Source organism: Myxine glutinosa, chromosome 5, assembly GCF_964187855.1.
Source record: "Myxine glutinosa chromosome 5, kmMyxGlut1.1, whole genome shotgun sequence".
Classification (NCBI taxonomy): Eukaryota; Metazoa; Chordata; class Myxini; order Myxiniformes; family Myxinidae; genus Myxine; species Myxine glutinosa.
Window position 1 is genome coordinate 179,811,508 of NC_136265.1, and position 23,258 is coordinate 179,834,765.

At 49.1% G+C, this 23,258-nt stretch overlaps 1 protein-coding gene across 4 annotated transcripts in view; it reads right to left on the reverse strand.

Annotated features, from left to right (window-relative positions):
• Positions 1 to 23,258, reverse strand: part of LOC137413356 (sodium-dependent dopamine transporter) — a 148,687-nt gene that overhangs the window by 65,121 nt on the left and 60,308 nt on the right. For all 4 annotated transcript variants that reach the window (XM_078779178.1, XM_078779177.1, XM_078779176.1 and 1 more), the window contains 3 exons: positions 21,952 to 22,174; positions 2,704 to 2,842; positions 2,450 to 2,584 (listed from right to left, as the gene is read on the reverse strand). In XM_078779178.1, coding sequence (XP_078635304.1) covers positions 2,450 to 2,584; positions 2,704 to 2,842; positions 21,952 to 22,174 — 497 coding nt within the window. The remainder of the gene's footprint in view (positions 1 to 2,449; positions 2,585 to 2,703; positions 2,843 to 21,951; positions 22,175 to 23,258) is intronic.

Genomic DNA, 23,258 nt, shown 5'->3' on the forward strand with positions numbered 1-23,258 from the left:
CTTCAGACCGAAGGGCATGCGCAGGAACTCGAAGAGTCCGAATGGCGTGATGACCGCCGTCTTCGGGACGTCCTCCGGCCTGACGGGGACCTGATGGTAGCCACGTATGAGGTCCACCTTCGAGAAGAAGGACCTGCCCGCCAAACGGGCGGAAAAGTCCTGAATGTGGGGGACGGGGTAGCGGTCGGGAGTCGTGGCGTCATTGAGACGGCGATAGTCCCCGCACGGTCGCCATCCCCCGCCGGGCTTCGGCACGATGTGCAGCGGCGACGCCCAAGCGCTCTCTGAGCGCCGAACGATGCCGAGTCGCTCCAGGGTAGCGAACTCCGCTTTTGCCACCGCCAGCTTCGTCGGCTCGAGGCGGCGTGCCCGGGCGTAGACCGGTGGCCCGATGGTGGGGATGTGATGGGCCACCCCGTGCTTGACGGCCCCCGCCGAGAAGGTGGGCTGCGTGAGGGCCGGGAAGCCGGCGAGGAGGCGGGTGAATGCGTCCGCTGCCGGAAGCGTACAGCCCAACGTGGCCGGAACCGAACCGTTCGGCAAGCCGCTTGGCAAGCCGCTCGTTGAGCTGGGCAACGCACAAGCGAGCGAGCTGAACGTCTCGGCCTGGACAAGATGTCTGCGCTTGACGTCGACCAGGAGCCCATTAGCGCACAGGAAGTCCGCGCCAAGCAGTGCCATGGGCACGTCGGCGGTGACGAACGTCCATCGGAAAACCTGCCCTCCAAACCGCAGAGAGAGGCAGCGTTTTCCGTACGTACGGATGGGCGTCCCGTTCGCGGCAAGCAGCGCGGGGCCCCCACCCGCGGCGTGCTTGTCTGACGTGCCGGCGGGAATGACACTCACCTGCGCTCCCGTGTCGCACAGGTAACGGCGCCCGGAGAAGGTGTCCGTTATGAACAGCAGGCTGCTCGAACGGCCGGCGCTCATCGCCACTATTGAGCGCCGGCCCGGGCGTTTCCCGACCCGTTGAAGGAGCACGGCGGATGACACCGCCGAGCTTCGTGGCCGAACTTGGCGTGGAACCAGCACCAGGTGGTGGAGCTGGAGGAGCGCGGCTGGCTCCGCCCGGCCGGTGTAGTTGGCGGGTTTCCCCGCGGTGGCGGTTTTCGCCGCGGCGGTGGGCGGGGCGTGGCGGCGTTCACGAGGTGCGTATCAGCATGCTGCGTATGCTGTAGAAGCTGATGCTGTGGAACATGCTGCTGAACATCAGCCTCGAGGGCCGTGACGGCCACGCTGACTCTCGCCCGCGTGTCCGAAGCGGCGAAGTACCTGTCCGCCTCGGCTGCCAATGCTCGGGGTTCCGTTAGCCCGGTCCCGGCCAACGCGAGGCGAACCTGCGCTGGAAGTTGGCGCCGGAAAAGCGCCCGGAATAGCGAACCGGGGGCTTCGTCGCCCAACAGTGACAGCATATGGTCCATTCGGACCGACGGGCGCGTCTCACCGAGCTCGGGGAGATCCAGGAGGCGGTCGGCCCGCGCGTCGTCCGTGAGGCCGAACGTGGCTAGGAGTAGCCGCTTGAGTGCCTCGTACTTGTGGCCGTCCGGTGGGTGGCGAAGGACGGACACAACTCGAGCGGCCGTGCCGGGCCCGAGGGAGGCGACGACGTGGCAATAGCGCGTGTCATCGCCGGTGAGGCGCCGAAGCTGAAATTGGGCTTCGGCCTGGACGAACCAGACTTCGGCCTGAGCCTCCCAAAATTCCGGAAGTTTGACGACGTTGGCCATGGCAATGGCGTCGCGTGTGGAAGGATCGCTCCGGCAGATCCAACGTCGAGGGTCACCAGTAAAGCGCAGCGTTACGCGCGCTGCTTGTGAGCAAGGAGGAAGCGGACAAGCGGTAACATATAAACGTCTTTATTGTAAGAGCTCACTGTAACAGTAACACTGTACCGCTCCGGGCTGGGCGCCCGGTGTATATCATGAGGCCACGCCTACCCCTCGGGCGTGGCCACCGCCCACTTGGTGCGCGGAATGATGTCACCACGCCAGTGGGCTTTTGTGTCCGCCACATTACATCATTCCGAATCATCAAAATGAAATCTTACTCGATATGGTGTGTGTACTCTAATCCAACAGGTTGGTGCACGTACCTTGGAGTTGTCCGGTCTGGGTTCGATTCCCGACCCCATAATAAACCGGATGTTAAGCCGGGCGTCCGATCTGCTAGCATTCGTCGTTGGACGGTAAAGATCCGGTGACGTCTTTTGTGAAGAGGATGTGAATTATCTCCGGCACCCGAAACAAGTTACAAAGTCCCTCCCAAAACACCTTAAATCCATCGTCAAGTCAGGCCTGGCTGGCCAGGTGGTCCTTGAGACTCGACCCAAAAACTTTCCTCATCCAACCCCGACCCCAAAAGGTGGGGATCGTTAAATAAGTCGATGTTTAAATGTAACACGGAATTAAAGAAGCAAAACGAAAGGACACGTGAAGATAAATGGACTAACCGAAGGACTTTGGAGTCGAGAAAAGTCCACGGTGAGAAAGGCTTGGACTCCAATTAGGGCACCAGGTAACATGAGTGCTCGAACCAGAAGTACTCCCAGCACAAAGTAGGGCAAGGTGGCAGTGAACCAAACCACCTAACGTGCATGCACACAAATACACACACCACTTCATAAAATCAAAGGTGTGTAACGATGACCTGACCCAGCGCCAAGTCAAACGAGCCGGCAGGTTAAACGTCAGACACCCCGTCTACCTTTCCTGAGGTGCGCACGCCCTTCCACAAGCTGAAGAACAACATGCACAGGACGGCGCTGAGGCAAAGCACCAACTCCCAACTTAGCTGTCCCAATGCTCCGATTCCTGCACTCTCCTGCACCTTCAGCACCTCTCGCCTGCACACTCCCATCAATAATGCACATCTTAGGCACAGGTACCAACACGTAACTCATCATTTTGCCAAAAATACACCTGGGCAGACTTGACCAATCGCTTGGCCCTGCCAACATTACTTAAGTCAGTGGGAAACATTTGAACTCATGTGATCTATAGTATTCCAACCTCCCCAAAATTCATACATACCATATGCTACCTCTCAATAATAATGGCTAACCAAGACAACATGGAGCAACCTGGAGCAACATGCATTTAGCGACGTGAATGGAGGAAACCGGTTGGCATTGGCTCTGTAAATGGAGGAAACCGGTTGGCACTGGCACTGTAAATGGAGGAAACCGGTTGGCATTGGCTCTGTAAATGGAGGAAACCGGTTGGCACTGGCACTGTAAATGGAGGAAACCGGTTGGTACTGGCTCTGTAAATGGAGGAAACCTGTTGGTACTGGCACTGCAAATGGAGGAAACTGGTTGGCATTGGCACTGCAAATGGAGGAAACTGGTTGGCCTTGGCACTGCAAATGGAGGAAACCGGTTGGCATTGGCTCTGCAAATGGAGGAAACTGGTTGGCATGGCTCTGTAAATGGAGGAAATCGGTTGGTACTGGCTCTGTAAATGGAGGAAACCGGTTGGTACTGGCACTGCAAATGGAGGAAACTGGTTGGCATTGGCTCTGTAAATGGAGGAAACTGGTTGGCATTGGCACTGCAAATGGAGGAAACCGGTTGGCATTGGCTCTGTAAATGGAGGAAACCGGTTGGCATTGGCACTGCAAATGGAGGAAACCGGTTGGCATTGGCTCTGTAAATGGAGGAAACCGGTTGGCACTGGCACTGCAAATGGAAAAAAACCGGTTGGCACTGGCACTGCAAATGGAGGAAACCGGTTGGCACTGGCACTGCAAATGGAAAAAAAACGGTTGGCATTGGCTCTGCAAATGGAGGAAACTGGTTGGCATTGGCTCTGTAAATGGAGGAAACTGGATGGCACTGGCACTGCAAATGGAGGAAACTGGTTGGCATTGGCTCTGTAAATGGAGGAAACTGGTTGGCATTGGCACTGCAAATGGAGGAAACCGGTTGGCATTGGCTCTGTAAATGGAGGAAACTGGTTGGCACTGGCACTGCAAATGGAGGAAACCAGTTGGCATTGGCTCTGTAAATGGAGGAAACCGGTTGACACTGGCACTGCAAATGGAGGAAACCGGTTGGTACTGGCACTGCAAATGGAGGAAACTGGTTGGCATTGGCTCTGTAAATGGAGGAAACTGGATGGCACTGGCACTGCAAATGGAGGAAACTGGTTGGCATTGGCTCTGTAAATGGAGGAAACTGGTTGGCATTGGCACTGCAAATGGAGGAAACCGGTTGGCATTGGCTCTGTAAATGGAGGAAACTGGTTGGCACTGGCACTGCAAATGGAGGAAACCAGTTGGCATTGGCTCTGTAAATGGAGGAAACCGGTTGACACTGGCACTGCAAATGGAGGAAACCGGTTGGTACTGGCACTGCAAATGGAGGAAACTGGTTGGCATTGGCTCTGTAAATGGAGGAAACTGGTTGGCATTGGCACTGCAAATGGAGGAAACCGGTTGGTACTGGCACTGCAAATGGAGGAAACTGGTTGGCATTGGCTCTGTAAATGGAGGAAACTGGTTGGCATTGGCACTGCAAATGGAGGAAACCGGTTGGCATTGGCTCTGTAAATGGAGGAAACCGGTTGACACTGGCACTGCAAATGGAGGAAACCGGTTGGTACTGGCACTGCAAATGGAGGAAACCAGTTGGCATTGGCTCTGTAAATGGAGGAAACCGGTTGACACTGGCACTGCAAATGGAGGAAACCGGTTGGTACTGGCACTGCAAATGGAGGAAACTGGTTGGCATTGGCTCTGTAAATGGAGGAAACTGGTTGGCATTGGCACTGCAAATGGAGGAAACCGGTTGGCATTGGCTCTGTAAATGGAGGAAACTGGTTGGCACTGGCACTGCAAATGGAGGAAACCAGTTGGCATTGGCTCTGCAAATGGAGGAAACCGGTTGGCATTGGCTCTGTAAATGGAGGACTGCTGTCCAGCAATGGGTCAGACTGTAAAGATTTGTTAATAGTCTGAAAATATCCACGTCATTCACAATGACAAACATCGATATCTTTCGACATCCTTGTTATTAGTCCCCTACCGATGTAAACCGGAGGAGACTATAGGTTTGCACGCCGTCCCTCCATCCCGTCAGTCCGTCAGTCCGTCAGTCCGTCAGTCCATCACGCAAAGAACAGTTTTCCGGACTTTTTTTCTAAACGCTTAATGCTAATGATTTCAAACTTGGCACATGGTTTCCTCATGATAAGTTACAGATCGAGTTCGAACTTCACGACGTTTCGATCATTTTTGACAAAGTTATGGCACTTTGAACTTTGGGAATTCTGATAATTCTGATGATCCTTAACTCGGCGCCATTTTAAGTTTTAATTTCCTTTAAAAAAGATTGATTTTCTCTGCAATAATAGGACCGATTGAGATCAAATTTTCACCCTAGGGGGGACTCGGTCTGTAGAATATTTTAATGGTAATTATGACGTCACATGTCACGTGGTTCGGCCGCCATATTGTTTTTCGTGAAAACACGAAAACCCCTTTTTCTCTGCAACGGCTGAATAGATCGAGGCCAAACTTTGCAGGCAGAATCGCATACCCATGACGAACAAAAAAGTCAGCGAGCATGACGTCATGCGTCACATGGTTTCAGAGTTCTGACGTTTTTAAGCATGAACCTTTAAAACCGAGCCGCTCCCTCATTTTTGATCCAATCGAGGGGAAACTTCACAAATCTGTTCAGCATGTCAGTCTACTAAAATGTCCTTTTGGAATTTGCGATAGGACACGTGGTTTGGCAAATATATCGTTAATTAAACGAAAGTATTTAAAAAATGGATATCTCTTGAATCGCTTGTACCTCAGACCGTGAGTTGGTAATTATATAATTCACACAGTGCAATACGTGCAGGCTGCTCCACGGAGCGACCTTGCAGGCTTATCAACGAGGCGCGGCGTGACACACATGTGTCTCAGCATACCTCAGATCAAGTTTGAAAACCAGCATGAACCGTGCATAAATTTGCATATTCGATCATTTTTGACAAAGTTATGGCACTTTGAACTTTGGTAGGGGACATGTATTGCAGCGCAATACTCAGAATGCTTGTTCATCTACAAGGACGCTGCAATCTCCGGACACCCTCGCTACCCACAAGCTCGGCCATGAGACTCAGACTTCGTTGCATATTGAAAGAAACAATATGTAGGAATCTCCTTGTGCTTGAAGGCCTTGTGTGGGAGGATGAAGCGAGTCCATTGCCACGGCAGATAATTTCACAACAACATCTTCCCCGAGCAAGAGAAGTCTGTGTTCGGAGCCAAACGTGTCAAGGTGCCGGAGAGTTCACATGGACATTGGATATCCGATGAGTTCTCGCAGTCAACGAGGAAGCAGGACGTAACTGAACACGTGATCACGTGCCTCTACCACAACGTCGATAAAGCCAGAAACCCGACGATAACTAGCGATGAATGACATAACGAACACTAACCCAAACCCGAACGAGGACGCAGCTGAACACGTGATCACGTGCTATTGCCTTCCCCACAACGTCTACAAACCCCGAAACCCGATGATAACTAGCGATGAATGATATAACTAACACGAACCCGAACACGAGGGACTTTTCAAATATCATCCAATCTACAGCTTCCATTTTATCACGTGATGCATTACTCTGTGCTCATTGCCACCTACTTTATTTATTTTTTTTAGCCACACGTGACACCAGAACGTTTCTCCATTCAAATTCGGACGGAAGCTCAACCAAGATGACTCTCGTTTTCTTCACACAAGATCGAGGCTCATGGAAGAGCAAAGTTACGGAGGGGAAAACCGATAGTGAGGCAACAGCGGGACACAATAAGCAAGGGAATAAACGAACATAAAGAGGCGGGAAAGAAGGAGAGGAAATGGGGTTGGGTTAGGAAGGGTTAACGGAGATAATAAAGATCATGGATCAGCATGGGGTTGACCGAAAATGGAGGTGCACTGCTTGCTGGAAACCCTGGAGGGAAGAGTGTGAATAAAGAGCCTCTGGAAGGAGGTCCAGTCAACCTCCATTTGGGGAATTCACCAGGAAGGGCTTATTGGAAGAACGAATACATCCTGGAACAACTTTGGAGGGTCACAAACCTTCCTTCTGGATGATCGATGGCTCGTGGTCTGTATCATCACCTCTGGGCTGTACGACAGATTGCCTGTGGGTAGGATGATAGATTGCCTGTGTGTAGGATGATTGATTGCCTGTGTGTAGGATGATTGATTGCCTGTGGGTAGGATGATGGATTGCCTGTGGGTAGGATGATGGATTGCCTATGGGTAGGATGATGGATTGCCTGTGGGTAGGATGATAGATTGCCTGTGGGTAGGATGATAGATTGCCTGTGGGTAGGATGATAGATTGCCTATGGGTAGGATGATAGATTGCCTGTGGGTAGGATGATTGATTGCCTGTGGGTAGGATGATAGATTGCCTGTGGGTAGGATGATAGATTGCCTGTGGGTAGGATGATTGATTGCCTGTGGGTAGGATGATAGATTGCCTGTGGGTAGGATGATAGATTGCCTGTGGGTAGGATGATTGATTGCCTGTGGGTAGGATGATTGATTGCCTGTGGGTAGGATGATAGATTGCCTGTGGGTAGGATGATAGATTGCCTGTGGGTAGGATGATTGATTGCCTGTGGGTAGGATGATAGATTGCCTGTGCGTCGGATGATTGATTGCCTGTGGGTAGGATGATAGATTGCCTGTGGGTAGGATGATTGATTGCCTGTGGGTAGGATGATAGATTGCCTGTGGGTAGGATGATTGATTCCCTGTGTGTAGGATGATTGATTGCCTGTGGGTAGGATGATAGATTGCCTGTGGGTAGGATGATTGATTGCCTGTGGGTAGGATGATAGATTGCCTGTGCGTCGGATGATTGATTGCCTGTGGGTAGGATGATTGATTGCCTGTGGGTAGGATGATAGATTGCCTGTGGGTAGGATGATTGATTCCCTGTGTGTAGGATGATTGATTGCCTGTGGGTAGGATGATTGATTGCCTGTGGGTAGGATGATTGATTGTCTGTGTGTAGGATGATTGATTGCCTGTGTGTAGGATGATTGATTGCCTGTGGGTAGGATGATTGATTGCCTGTGGGTAGGATGATTGATTGCCTGTGGGTAGGATGATTGATTGCCTGTGCGTCGGATGATTGATTGCCTGTGGGTAGGATGATTGATTGCCTGTATGTAGGATGATTGATTGCCTGTGGGTAGGATGATTGATTGCCTGTGGGTAGGATGATTGATTGCCTGTGGGTAGGATGATTAATTGCTTGTGCGTCGCGTGATTGATTGCCTGTGTGTAGGATGATTGATTGCCTGTGTGTGGGATGATAGATTGCCTGTGCGTAGGATGATTGATTGTCTGTGGGTAGGATGATTGATTGCCTGTGGGTAGGATGATAGATTGCCTGTGGGTAGGATGATAGATTGCCTGTGGGTAGGATGATTGATTGCCTGTGCGGAGGATGATTGATTGCCTGTGCGTGGGATGATAGATTGCCTGTGGGTAGGATGATTGATTGCCTGTGTGTAGGATGATTGATTGCCTGTGGGTAGGATGATAGATTGCCTGTGGGTAGGATGATTGATTGCCTGTGGGTAGGATGATAGATTGCCTGTGGGTAGGATGATAGATTGCCTGTGGGTAGGATGATTGATTGCCTGTGGGTCGGATGATAGATTGCCTGTGGGTAGGATGATAGATTGCCTGTGGGTAGGATGATAGATTGCCTGTGGGTAGGATGATAGATTGCCTGTGGGTAGGATGATAGATTGCCTGTGGGTAGGATGATAGATTGCCTGTGTGTAGGATGATAGATTGCCTGTGTGTGGGATGGTAGATTGCCTGTGGGTGGGATGATTGATTGCCTGTGGGTAGGATGATTGATTGCCTGTGGGTAGGATGATTGATTGCCTGTGGGTAGGATGATTGATTGCCTGTGAGTAGGATGATTGATTGCCTGTGGGTAGGATGACAGATTGCCTGTGTGTGGGATGGTAGATTGCCTGTGGGTGGGATGATTGATTGCCTGTGGGTAGGATGATTGATTGCCTGTGGGTAGGATGATTGATTGCCTGTGGGTAGGATGATTGATTGCCTGTGAGTAGGATGATAGATTGCCTGTGGGTAGGATGATTGATTGCCTGTGGGTAGGATGATTGATTGCCTGTGGGTAGGATGATTGATTGCCTGTGGGTAGGATGATTGATTGCCTGTGAGTAGGATGATTGATTGCCTGTGGGTCGGATGATAGATTGCCTGTGTGTGGGATGGTAGATTGCCTGTGGGTGGGATGATTGATTGCCTGTGTGTGGGATGATAGATTGCCTGTGGGTAGGATGATTGATTGCCTGTGAGTAGGATGATTGATTGCCTGTGGGTAGGATGACAGATTGCCTGTGTGTGGGATGGTAGATTGCCTGTGGGTGGGATGATTGATTGCCTGTGGGTAGGATGATTGATTGCCTGTGGGTAGGATGATTGATTGCCTGTGGGTAGGATGATTGATTGCCTGTGAGTAGGATGATAGATTGCCTGTGGGTAGGATGATTGATTGCCTGTGGGTAGGATGATTGATTCCCTGTGGGTAGGATGATTGATTGCCTGTGGGTAGGATGATTGATTGCCTGTGAGTAGCATGATAGATTGCCTGTGGGTAGGATGATTGATTGCCTGTGAGTAGGATGATTGATTGCCTGTGGGTAGGATGATAGATTGCCTGTGTGTGGGATGGTAGATTGCCTGTGGGTGGGATGATTGATTGCCTGTGGGTAGGATGATTGATTGCCTGTGGGTAGGATGATTGATTGCCTGTGGGTAGGATGATTGATTGCCTGTGAGTAGGATGATAGATTGCCTGTGGGTAGGATGATTGATTGCCTGTGGGTAGGATGATTGATTGCCTGTGGGTAGGATGATTGATTGCCTGTGAGTAGGATGATTGATTGCCTGTGGGTAGGATGATTGATTGCCTGTGAGTAGGATGATTGATTGCCTGTGGGTAGGATGATTGATTGCCTGTGTGTAGGATGATTGATTGCCTGTGGGTAGGATGATTGATTGCCTGTGGGTAGGATGATTGATTGCCTGTGGGTAGGATGATTGATTGCCTGTGGGTAGGATGATAGATTGCCTGTGTGTAGGATGATTGATTGCCTGTGGGTAGGATGATTGATTGCCTGTGGGTAGGATGATAGATTGCCTGTGTGTAGGATGATTGATTGCCTGTGGGTAGGATGATTGATTGCCTGTGGGTAGGATGATAGATTGCCTGTGGGTAGGATGATTGATTGCCTGTGCGTCGGATGATTGATTGCCTGTGTGTAGGATGATTGATTGCCAGTGGGTAGAACGATTGATTGCCTGTGGGTAGGATGATTGATTGCCTGTGGGTAGGATGATTGATTGCCTGTGGGTAGGATGATTCTTTGTCTGTGGGTAGGATGATAGATTGCCTGTGGGTAGGATGATTGATTGCCTGTGTGTCGGATGATTGATTGCCTGTGTGTAGGATGATTGATTGCCAGTGGGTAGGATGATTGATTGCCTGTGGGTAGGATGATTGATTCCCTGTGTGTAGGATGATTGATTGCCTGTGGGTAGGATGATTGATTGCCTGTGGGTAGGATGATTGATTGTCTGTGTGTAGGATGATTGATTGCCTGTGTGTAGGATGATTGATTGCCTGTGGGTAGGATGATTGATTCCCTGTGGGTAGGATGATTGATTCCCTGTGGGAAGGATGATTGATGGCCGCGGTCCTTTCGATCAATTGCCTGTAGGCCGTAAGATCAGTCACCGCTGGACCATATGATTGCCCAGGGCAGGATGATCGATTACCCGTGATCCGGGATCGAGGCACATGTGAGAGGATGATTCTAACCCTAACAAAAAGACAAACAGACACATAGAACATAAAACATATGATAAAGGGAGCGGGAGAACAAGATGGTGAGCAGGGACATCGGGAGATCTGTGGGAGGGAGAGGGCTTGGGGGGAGGAGGCATGGGAAGGGGGGGGTGGGAGAGGTTAAAAAAACATGGACACTGCTTGGACTTCCAGGAAAGAACTCGGTATTTCAAAAAAAGTGGATCTGGGGTGAATTAACGGGGGCAAAGATCAAGTTACTTCTGCAATCTGAACCACATTTTTATAATTGTGATCCTTAATTTTTAATTAATTATCTTTTCCTTTCTCGATATTGTTGCAAAGTTTTCATCACGGAACCCAAAACCTCGCACCATTGCTTCCATAAACTCGTCCTGACCCTGCTGTCAAAACGGTGATGAATCGGTCATTCTGTCCCACTTAGGGCCTGCTGGCCTCGCTTCGCAGACACCATCCGTCCGCCCACTCGGTCCAATGAAAACACAATCTCACTATCTCCTTTGGAATGCATCCCAGTCGGTCACAACAATCGCAAATGGCAGTTCCAGCTTCAATACATCCTGCATAGATTTCATGTGCACGACTGGCGTGTACTCGGGGGGCTGCGGAGGATTCCCTGGATGTCACGTGACTCGGGGGGGGGGGCTGCGGAAGATACCCTGAATGTCACGTGACTCGGGGGGCTGCGGAGGATACCCTGAATGTCACGTGACTCGGGGGGCTGCGGAGGATACCCTGGATGTCACGTGACTCGGGGGGCTGCGGAGGATATCCTGGATGTCGCGTGGATCGGGGGGGGGGGGGGGCTGCGGAGGATACCCTGGATGTCACGTGACGAGGTTTCTGGCCATTCAGTGAACCCCGTGCTCGTGCTGGATTTGTACCATTTGGATTTTATACACGATGATCCAAAGCTCATGGAGGAGCTTATCCATAAATCACGTGTAGTACATCAGTTGACATCAGTGTACTTTAACTTAAATAATGAGACAATGGACATGTACATATTGTACGTGTGTTGGGTAGTACGTGGATAGTACGTGTGATTTGAACCCGAGTTACCTGTACCGGAAGCTAGGGGTTCAAACAGGAACACGAACTCTAAACAGACCAATCCACATTGTTTTAAAAAGAAATGATCGAAAGAATGTCTCATTTCTCTGTACTTGGTCTGTTATGTTCGTTTCACGTCCAAACCTGCACTTTGCTCTGGGGTGGGTGCAAATGCACTGCAGCTGTCCCCATTCATTTGCCATATTATACTCCAAAGTACACAGTCACGTGACTCGCAACACACTTACACACATGGAAGTGGATAAAAAACGTAACAAAAAACACTGACGGAACATTCATCATGGACCGATGTACTTCACACACACAGCACCATTTGGGATGGGGACGTACGGCCAATAGCACATTGATATATATATATATATATATATATTACTTACCCCACGCATGTGAAGCGAAAAGTGGGGTTAAGCAATTGGGTCATGTGTGTCTGTTTGTCTGTGTGAGTGTGTCTGTGTGTGTCTGTGTGTGTGTGTGTGTGTGTCTGTGTGTGTGTGTCTGTGTGTGTGTGTGTGTGTGTCTCTGTGTGTGTGTGTCTGTGTGAGTGTGTCTGTGTGTGTGTGTGTGTGTGTGTGTGTGTGTGTGTGTGTGTGTGTGTGTCTCTGTGTGTGTGTGTCTGTGCGTGTGTCAGTGTATCTGTCTGTGTGTCTGGAAACATCAGTTTATGATCGACTCACAACTTAATTTCAATTGAATGTTTCTTTTGAACATGAATCGGAAATGAATGTGCGTGTGTGTAAGGAGGCTGAAGAAGAACATTTTCAAAAGGTCATTTGTACCATGTTCAATTAAAATGCTAAATTCAAATTCCTCGACATTTTGCTGTTTAGTCAATCTTCCATATTTTATATTTATTTTATATTTTATATTTATTTTATATTTTATATCTTTTTATATTGTTTTCCTATTCCCTTTGTGTTTCATGTTTAATGATGGTCAACTTACGGTGTCACCAAAGAATAATTTCCTTGAATATGGGACATTGGGACAATAAAGATTTATTATTAAATCGATCCTGGAGTTTCGCAGAACTGTAGCTCTGAATTCGTCACGATCGCACGTGCGAAGACAGGAGTGAAATAATCTTTTTTATCTGTCTGCCTGTCTGGCAGCGAAACAAAATTGACAACCATTCCCACCAGGAAGCTTAGTTTTGAAGGACGTCATGAAGGACATAAAAACAGGAATGAATAACTAACGTATATGTTAGACTAGCAGAAGTACCGGGCATTGCCGGGCGGGGGAGGGGAGGGGGAGGGGGGAGGGGAGGGGGAGGGGGAAGGGGAAGGGAGGGGAACGGGGAGCGAGCCCCTTGGCAAAGCGAGCGATTTTTTTTTTCATAGCGTCATAGCGTCATAGCGTTCATAGCGTCATAGCGTTCATAGCGTCATAGCGTTCATAGCGTCATATCGTTTATAGCGTCATAGCGTCATAGCGAATTTTTTTTTCATAGCGTCATAGTGGTCATAGCGTCATATCGTTCATAGCGTTCATAGCGTCATAGCGTTCATAGCGATTTTTTTTTTCATAGCGTCATAGCGTTCATAGCGTCATAGCGATTTTTTTTTTCATAGCGTCATAGCGTCATAGCGTTCATAGCGTCATAGTGGTCATATCGTTCATAGCGTTCATAGCGTCATAGCGTTCATAGCGTTTCATAGCGTCATAGCGATTTTTTTTTTCATAGCGTCATAGCGTCATAGCGTTCATAGCGTCATATCGTTCATAGCGTCATAGCGTCATAGCGTTCATAGCGTCATCACGTGATCGCTCTGAGCGAATCAGCGCCCACCTGCTCTGATTCCGTTGATTCCGTGCGCTGAGGTAAATATGAATAAAAAATATGGATCGTCAAATATTTTGAGTTCGGCCATGTTCGTCCCAGGCTCAATGGCCATGTCTATGCCAAATATCAAGCACGAAAGCCTCTCCGTTTAGGAGTCTATCGGTAACATTACACACACACACACACACACACACACACACACACACACACACACACACACACACACACACACACACACACACACACAAACTGTGTTTTATATATATAGATAGGGTGGTGTAAAAGACCACCCAATCTTGGATTCTCTTCCTGGAAGGCTCCTCCGACCAAAGGCAATCTCAGGACATTCCAAAACGTCCACAACAAGTGCGTCTACTTGAGGAGAGATGGAAAACAACACCTGTACAACCTCAATAATGAACTTTCAAACTCGTCTCCCTCCTGTAAACCTGGTGGGGCCTTGTTAAGTCTATCTCTGGAGTCTGCTCCCCTTCCATCCCTTCCCTCCCTTCCCTCTCTTCAAATGGAACCACAGCCGACTCTGCTCGTGAGAAGGCCGAATGCCTCCATTGTGTTTGCTTCCAAACCTTGTGACCCCAACCCCTCAATTTCTCGGTGCCCATCCTTCCCGGTCGTACCCAACTGCTCCTGGACGTTGTGTCTTTTGCACCTGAGAAGGTGGGGAAGGTTCTGTCAACCCTCGACCCTCGACCCTGTCTCTACGACTGGACCGGACGGTGTCAGCTCACGTGTCCTAAAACCTGCTCTGCTGCTCTTGCACATCCCGTCTCTGCCCTTTTCGCCACGTCGTTTGCGCTGGGTAATCTTCCATCTGCTTGGAAATCCACCAACATCGCTGCACTACATAAACTAGAATGTCACTCGGCAGGGCGCATGCATCCACCAGGCTGAACAGTTTCCGTTTTGTATCCCACTGAATCGGCTTGTTCCTGTCACCCCCAATTCATCCACCAAGTTTTGTCATAATCTATCAAAAACATTTCGAAATATCGTGCTCTATATCCTTTTTGGCCCCATCTTTCAATGATGAAGAATCATATAAATACAAAAAATTCTCGTATCTGGATCTGCATTCAGATCTTCATCAAAATCGAATCAATTTGTCCTTGTCACACCCACAACCTGCCCACCAAATTTCGTCAAAATCCGTCCACAATGTTTTGAGATGCCCTGCTCAGAGACAGACAAACATACAGGGGTGAAAACATAACCTCTGCCCACCTACGATGGTGAAGGTAAGAAGGTGCCAAAAGCTGATCCCCTTAACTACAGGCCTATCAGCTTACTTTCAATCATCAGCAAGATCATGGAAATCAATTATCGCAGTTAACATGAAATCCTTCATTTTCTCCAACAACCTCATCTCAGATCACCAATTTGGTTTCAAACCAGGTTACTCTACCTTGGACATGCTGCTCTACGAACACGACAATGGATGGAGGCACTCTATGTCAGACATGAGATCAGAGCAATCTCTCTAGACATATACTACATGACCAAAAGTATGTGGACACCCGAACATGAAACATTTCATTCCAAAATTATGGGCATTAATATGGAGTTGGTCCCCCCCTCCCCCCACCCCCCTTGCTGCTATAACAGCCTCCACTCTTCTCAGAAGGCTTTCCACTAGATGTTGGAACATTGCTGCGGAGATTTGCTTCCATTCAGCCACAGGAACATTAGTGAGGTCGGCACTGATGTTGGGGCGAATAGGCATGGCTCGCTGTCGGCGTTCCAATTCATCCCAAAAGTGTTTGATGGGGTTGATGTCAGGGCTTTGTGCAGGCCAGTCAAGTTCTTCAACACCAATCTCGACAAACCATTTCTGTATGGACCTCGCTTTGTGCACGGGGGCATTGTCATGCTGAAATGGGAAAAGGCCTTCCCCAAACTGTTGCCACAATGTTGGAAGCACACAATCGTCTAGAATGTCATTGTATGATGTAGCGTTAAGATTTCCCTTCACTGGAACTAAGGGGCTGAGCCCAGACCATGAAAAACAGCCCCAGACCATTATTCCTCCTCCACCAAACTTTACAGTTGGCACTATGCATTCGGGCAGGTAGTGTTCTCCTGGGATCCGCCAAACCCAGATCGTCCGTCGGCCTGCCAGATGGTGAAGCATGATTCATTACTCCAGAGAACGCGTTTCCATTGTTCCAGTGTCCAATGGCAATGGGCTTTACACAACTCCAGCTGACACTTGGCATTGCGCATTTGATCTTAGGCTTGTGTGAGGCTGCTCGGCCATGGAAACCCATTGCATGAAGCTCCCGACGAACAGTTGTGCTGACGTTGCTTCTCGAGGCATTTTGGAACTCGGTATTGAGTGTTGCAACCGAGGACAGACGATTTTTATGCGCTGCACGCTTCAGCACTCGGCGGTCCTGTCATCCTCATCCTTCAGACAGACAAGTGCTGCCTCATCCTTCTCTTTAGACCTTGAAGAAAAAATCACAATCTGGTCAAACACTTGGAATTTGTGTTTCAATCCTGACAAATCTCTCTTTCTCTCTCTGAAAGGACCACCTGGCAAACCCTCCCATCTACTTTCTTAACAATTCTCTTGAGGAAGTTGAGTCATTCAACGTCCTGGGTCTCACAATCAGCCATTATTAGGTCATCTCATATCGATTCTCGACTAGGTGAAGTTATAAAATGGGTCGTGATGTCCGGATGTCTGTCTGTCTGTCTGTCCAGTCGTCCACCCATCTTTCCACCCGTCCGTTAACGTTTTGCTATTTTTGCTACTCCACCCTTATTACCAAGTTGTTTGTTCTGAAACTTGACACATGAACACAAGATAGTAGCCCACAAAATCGCTCGGGCTTCAATGTTTTGATTTGGGGTCATGGGGGCTATCCCCTGAAACTTCTGATCACTACTTGTCCATTATTTACCAACCGATAGCTCTTATACCCGACACCCCTTCTACTCGATGGTCCATAAGATCGCTCAGTCTTAGATGTTTCGATTTCGTATCATTGGGGGGAAGGGAGTGGGGTTATCCCCTGGAGCTTCAGACCCCCTACTCGTCCCTTATTTAACAACCCTCTGCTCTTTCAGTGCTTTGTTCCCTCTAAGTTTCTGCAGGCCACACACGGTCCACCATCAATCCCCTTCTGATGAAACGACCTAAATCCAGAACCACTGCTCACCTCTATCAATGGAACAAACTTGCACATCCTCTTCAATCTCATTCCCTCCAGGTCTTCAAGACAGCTGTTCATCACCATCTCAGATCGTGCCCAATCCAAAACCATGATATTTTCTACACTCGTTAACCCCTCTCCCACCTCACCCCAATCCTTCCTCCATCCAAATTTCCAGTTTTCTCTCGTGAAAGTTTCCTTCTGTATCCATCTTGCACACCCCATGCATCCTCTCCTGCACCCGCATTCCTCTCCACACACATTGTTTGTCCATCTCACTCTATCTTGGCCTTTGGTACCCCCCCCCCCCCCCCCACCTCCCCTCTCTCTGCTGTTGCTTTTGTCCTGTTGCGTCCTGATCCGTTCAGTGTACTGGTACTAGCTCTTACATGAGCCTGGACTATGTATACAAATAATAATAATAATAATAATAGTAATAATAATAATAATAAGAGTGCAAGCTGGACTGGTGGATGGACCATCACCTGAAGAATAGGATCTAGAACATGATGTCATAATTGTCATATGCTTGGGGACAAATGGTCATATGTAACAACATCTAATGACATGAGATTAGTCCACAAACATTTAGGCCTCTGCAGTTAACTAGAGCATCAAGGCCTACAGCAACGTCGACTGGAATCCTTTGGACACTCTAAGCACCACATGGGCATTCACAATTTGGAGGATTTAATGTGGTAGTGAGAAACGGATGGCATTCAACTAAAAGTAAATAAGAATGGAAACTCTTAAGAAGGACAATGTCCTCCCTATGTCATCAACCTTTTATGTACGCACAAGCAAAAGTTGAGAAAAAGAAGAGAAGGGAGGAAGATAGGAGAGACAGTGGACAGAGTAGTCATGTCGAGCAGGAATAAATTCCACCAAATTTGTGTGAGCAGGACAAAAGACGGCCCCCAAGGGCAAACGAGGCAAAATGTAAGGAATGGCAATATTGACATGAATACGGTCGTGTGATGAAAAGTCGACATAAAGTGTATCATGTAGACTAATGTTATGCTTATGGTGTTATGTTTTTAGATGCACCAGGTCAATTGCATTAAAGCCTCCTTTCTTTCCAACGAGAGGTCTCTGGCTCTGATTATTACAACAATTTAATGCAATCTTCCTTCCTAGAGACGACCTCTGTAGGATGGAGAAGCTGATCCGCTGAGAGCGATTCTCGGGAGATCCAAATGCACCTGACTCCGCTGATCAGCTGAATCATTGGTTAAACTCTCTACGACTCTTTACGGAGAAAGGTAAGTTCTTACTCCTAATGAAATCAACCATCTGCGTCACGCCAGGGTGAGAGAGCGCTGCGTGGATATTACGCAGGTCGCCAACGGTCATCCCAGCACAGATGGGCCTTGACAGCGCATCAGCAGTGAGGTTGAGCATACCTGGCATGTACTTAATTACAAAGCGATAGTCAGCCAGTTGCGCCAACGAGCAATCTTCTCGTTCTTTATCTTTTGAGAATGCTTCCTGTCATACATGAACGAGACAGACTGTTGATCAGTTATGATGTTAACGTGATGTCCAAGAAGGAGATGCCTCAATTGACGGATCGATTCAACCATGGCGTACGCCTCCTTTTCGATAGAGGAGTGGCGTCGCTCGCTACCAGTTAGAGTCCGTGAGAAGAATGCTACTGGTCGGCCTCCCTGACTCAGTGTCGCTGTGATTACACAATCGAACGCATCCTCGTGCGAGTTGCCCTGCCAGGGAATCGGTGTGCCTTAATTGCGGGAAGCGTGGACATTTTGCTAAAGTAAGTCATGTGCTCAAGACGAAACGAGCGACGCTCGCAGGCGCGCGCTTGTCGACGGGAACCCGGCGAGCTCCGAGCGGACTTGATCGTGCCTTGGTGCCGGTCGAAATCAATGGACAGACGGTGGAAGCATTGGTTGATACGGGGAGTGGTCGGAGCTTCATCAGCCCTCGTCTCGTGGAGCGATTCGGGTGGACTCCTGCTGCCTTGACTCAGCGCGTATACATGGCCTCGGGAGCCTTATGGCAGTGAGCGCGTGGAGTGTGTGTGGTTGAGCTGGTTGGTAACGATGTTATTTATCATGATGTTGAGTTGCTTGTGCTCCCTAACCTCTGCTCCGACATCCTCCTGGGTCACGATTTTTTAAATCGACACAAACGTTTAGAGATGCAGTTCGGCGGCACTCACACGCTATCCGTGGGCTCAGATCCGCGCCTGATTTGTGCCCTCGTTGAGATAGCTGTCGAACCGCCTCGACTATTCCTGAGCTTGACTGCTAATTGTCATCCGGTTGCCGTGAAATCTAGAAGGTATTCCCAGCTGGATGCTATCTTTATAGCTGCTGAAACTAAACGCCTTTTACACGAAGGCATTATCGAACCCAGCCGGTCGCCGTGGCGCGCCCAAGTCCTGGTCGTCGACACCCCAAACCATAGGAAATGCATGGTCATAGACTACTCTCAAACCATTAAGTGGTTCACCCAGCTCAATGCATATCCTTTACCCAAAATGGAGGACAGAGTGAGAGCGGTATCTAAGTATAGAGTCTTCAGCACGCTCGACCGAAAAAGCGCGTATCATCAGATTCCGATACGGGCTGCCGACTGACCTTACACCGCTTTCGAGTCAGGCCCAGCGGTTGTATCAATTCCGTAGAATAGTGTTCGGAGTTACGAACGGAGTGGCGTATTTCCAGAGGGCTATAGATGAGATTTTGGCAAAAGAACAAGTGAAAAATGTATTCGTTTACGTTGATAACGTGACCATTTGCGGCTGGAATCAAACAGACCATGACTCGAACTTGCGTCGGTTTTTGGATGTGGCTCATAAATACCGACTGACCTTCAATGAATCGAAATGTAGCTATTCTGTGGGAACCATAAATCTGTTGGGGTACACGATGTCTGGAGGAGAGATAAGGCCTGATCCCGCTCGCCTCCAGGCTCTACTCGCCCTTGCCCCTCCCGTTGACCGTGTGACTTTAAGATGCACAATGGGACTATTTGCCCATTACAGTATGTGGACCTCACGCTTCTCAGAGAAGATAAGGCTGCTTGTGGAATGCAAAACATTTCCCTTGCCCTTGGCCGCGCTGACGGAATATCAACAACTAAAGGGAGACATTGCCAGATCGGGCATGACTTCAATCAACGAGACAATTCCTTTCGTGATAGAAACAGATGCGTCCTATTGCGCAATCGCAGCGACACTGAGTCAGGGAGGCCAACCAGTAGCATTCTTCTCACGGACTCTAACTGATAATGAGCGACGCCACTCCTCTATCGAAAAGGAGGCGTACGCCGTGGTTGAACTGATCAACAGTCTGTCTTGTTCATGTATGACAGGAAGCATTCTCAAAAGATAAAGAACGAGAAGATTGCTCATTGGCTCATAGAACGGGTTGACTATCGCTTTGTAATTGAGTACAGGCCGGGTATGCTCAACCTTGTTGCTGATGCGCTGTCAAGGCCCGTCTGTGCTGGGATGACCATTAGCGACCTGCGTAATATCCACGCGGCGCTTTGTCACCCTGGCATGACGCAGATGGTTGACTTCGTGAGGAGTGATTGCTTAACTTTCTCCGTGGAGGAGATACGACAGTTATGCAAGACCTGCAGGGTTTGCGCAGAACTAAAACCGAGTTTCTACTAGCCGGCGGTGGGTACTGTCATACACGCCGGTAAACCATGGAAGAGACTGAATGTTGATTTCAAGTGGCCTCTGCCCGGTAATGGGTACGTGCTGACTATCGTGGATTAGTACTCGCGATACCCGTTCGCATTTCTATGTGCTGACACGTCTGTCCTGACAGTGATTGGTTGCTTTAGACAGCTGTTCCTGATGTTCGGCTTTCCTGCTTTCATACACAGTGACCGTGGAACTGCTTTTATGTCTCGGGGGGCTTAAGCAGTTTCTCCTCGAATGTGGCATCGCCTCCAGTCATACCACTGCCTATAACCCCCGAGGGTACGGACAAATCGAAAAATAAAACGGTGTTATCTGGAGGGCGGTCATGATGGCCTTGCGGACCCGTGGCTTAGCCCCGACCATATGGGAACTGGTGCTCCCGGAGGCACTGCACGCGATCCGTTCCCTGCTGTGCACCTCCACTAATTCCATGCCTCATGAGAGACTCTTCCGATACCAACGTCACGGTGCTAGTGCTCATCCCTTACCCATGTGGCTAGCTGAGCCTGGACCCACACTTCTAAAATGCATGGTTTGTCAAAGCAAATATGAGCCGCTTGCTGACCAGGTAGACATACTGGAAGCGAATCCGTAATATGTGCATGTTCGATTGGCCGACAGCAGGCAAACTACGGTGCCGCTGCGTCACCCAGCACCTTGTGGTGAGATGGACAAAACGGAAGCTGACTCAACTACCCCTGTCGCACCCGACTTGAGCCCTACCGAGGCTACGGGAGATGACGCTGCCTCGCCATACGAAATCATGTTTCCCTTGCCTCTGGCTATGGACTTGCCCGGTTCTGATAGAAGATCGCCGGGTGATGGCAAGCGGTCTATGCCTAGCGCCGGGGGCTATGGGGACGACGGTGTGTATCACACTTGCGACAGTCAAATGTGTCAACCTCCGACCCGCTTCGGTTTTGATTATACTTATTAGTGGTATTCTTAAGACAGGGAGAATGTGATGAAAAGTCGACATAAAGCCAGTTGTTGTCCTGATATACATTACTGTCTGGTGGGGGTGGTCCCTGTGGAGATGGGCGTGATTGCATATGTAAGCTGCTGTGAGAGTGAAAGACGGTTATACTCGATTCCATGATTCTATGAGAGGTAGGTAAGGATTTGCTGCTTAGTAGTAGTTGCTTCATTTAAAATGTATTGCAATGTATTCCTTGTATCATGTAGACTAATGTTATGGTTATGGTGTTATGTTTTTAGATGTACCAGGTCGATTGTATTAAAGCCTCCTTTCTTTCCAACAAGAGGTCTCTGGCTCTGATTATTACAACAGGTAGGTATGTGCTTTCCGAATGTAATCACACAATCACACAACACTCCTTCTTGACTCACTCAAAGTATTCCCCAGCCGGTGTGGCCTTTGCATTGAAGCTATGATCAATTCCGAGAAGGGTTGGTTTAGTTGAGCAATTCGGGCTATTCCAGGTGTTGTTGCAGTTGACCCAGGGAGGCACTGCTTGAGCCGACGCGATCAGGTAGCGTAATGCCCAGGCGATTATCACGTGGTAGTAAAACCCCACGTAGAGGGACAGCAGAATGACTGTGTATCCCACACCTACCAAGAGGAACAGAAAGAATGTTTACAATCAAGAGGTTAGAACATTAGAACCTAGGTTGTTAGGTCAGAGTATCAATCTGTGAGAGGATTTTTACGATTTAGAATAGTCAATGTAAACTAGGCCAAAAGGGTAATGATGCTTTAACAAACCCATTCCTCGTGGAACCAGACAGGGCAGAACCATGCCAGGACAGAGAAGAACCATGCCGGGATAGAGAGAACGATGCCGGGATAGAGAAGAACCGTGCCTGGACAGAGAAGAACCGTGCCGGGAGAGAGAAGAACCATGCCGGGACAGAGAAGAACCGTGCCGGGACAGAGAAGATCCGTGCCGGGACAGAGAAGATCCAAGATCCATGATCCGGGATAGAGAAGAACCATGCCAAGATCGAAAGGAACCGTGACGGGAGTGAGCAGATCACATCAAGATGGAGAAGAACCACGCCGGGACAGAAAGGAAATGCGCCGGGACAGAAAGGAAACGTGCCGGGACGGAAAGGAAACGCACCAGCACAGAGAAGAACCATGCCGGGATAAAGAAGACCCATGCCGGTATAGAGAAGAACCATGCCGGGATAAAGAAGTCCCTCGACTCTGATTCTGCAACTGGACCCGACGGCATCAGCCCACGGGTCCTAAAATCCTGCTCTGCTGCTCTATCTCACCCTCTCTCTGTTCTCTTCACCCTCTCTTTTGCTCAAGGTCAACTGCCATCTGCTTGGAAATCAGCCAACATCACCGCTTTGCACAAAAAAGGTGCAAAAACAGATCCTAGCAACTACAGACCAATCAGCCTTCTCCCAATTATCAGCAAAGTCATGGAATCCATCATTGCTTCGGATATGAAATCTTTCCTCTTCTCCAATGGCTTGATCTCTGATCATCAATTTGGTTTCAGACCAGGTCACTCTACTCTGGACATGCTGCTTCTGCTGTCTCAACAATGGATGGAGGTCCTCAATGCCAAGCAGGAAATTAGAGCTGTCTCCCTCGACATATCACGTGCCTTCGACACGGTCTGGCACCCCGCTCTGCTCACCAAACTCTCCTCCTTTGGTATCCATGGAAATCTCCACGCATG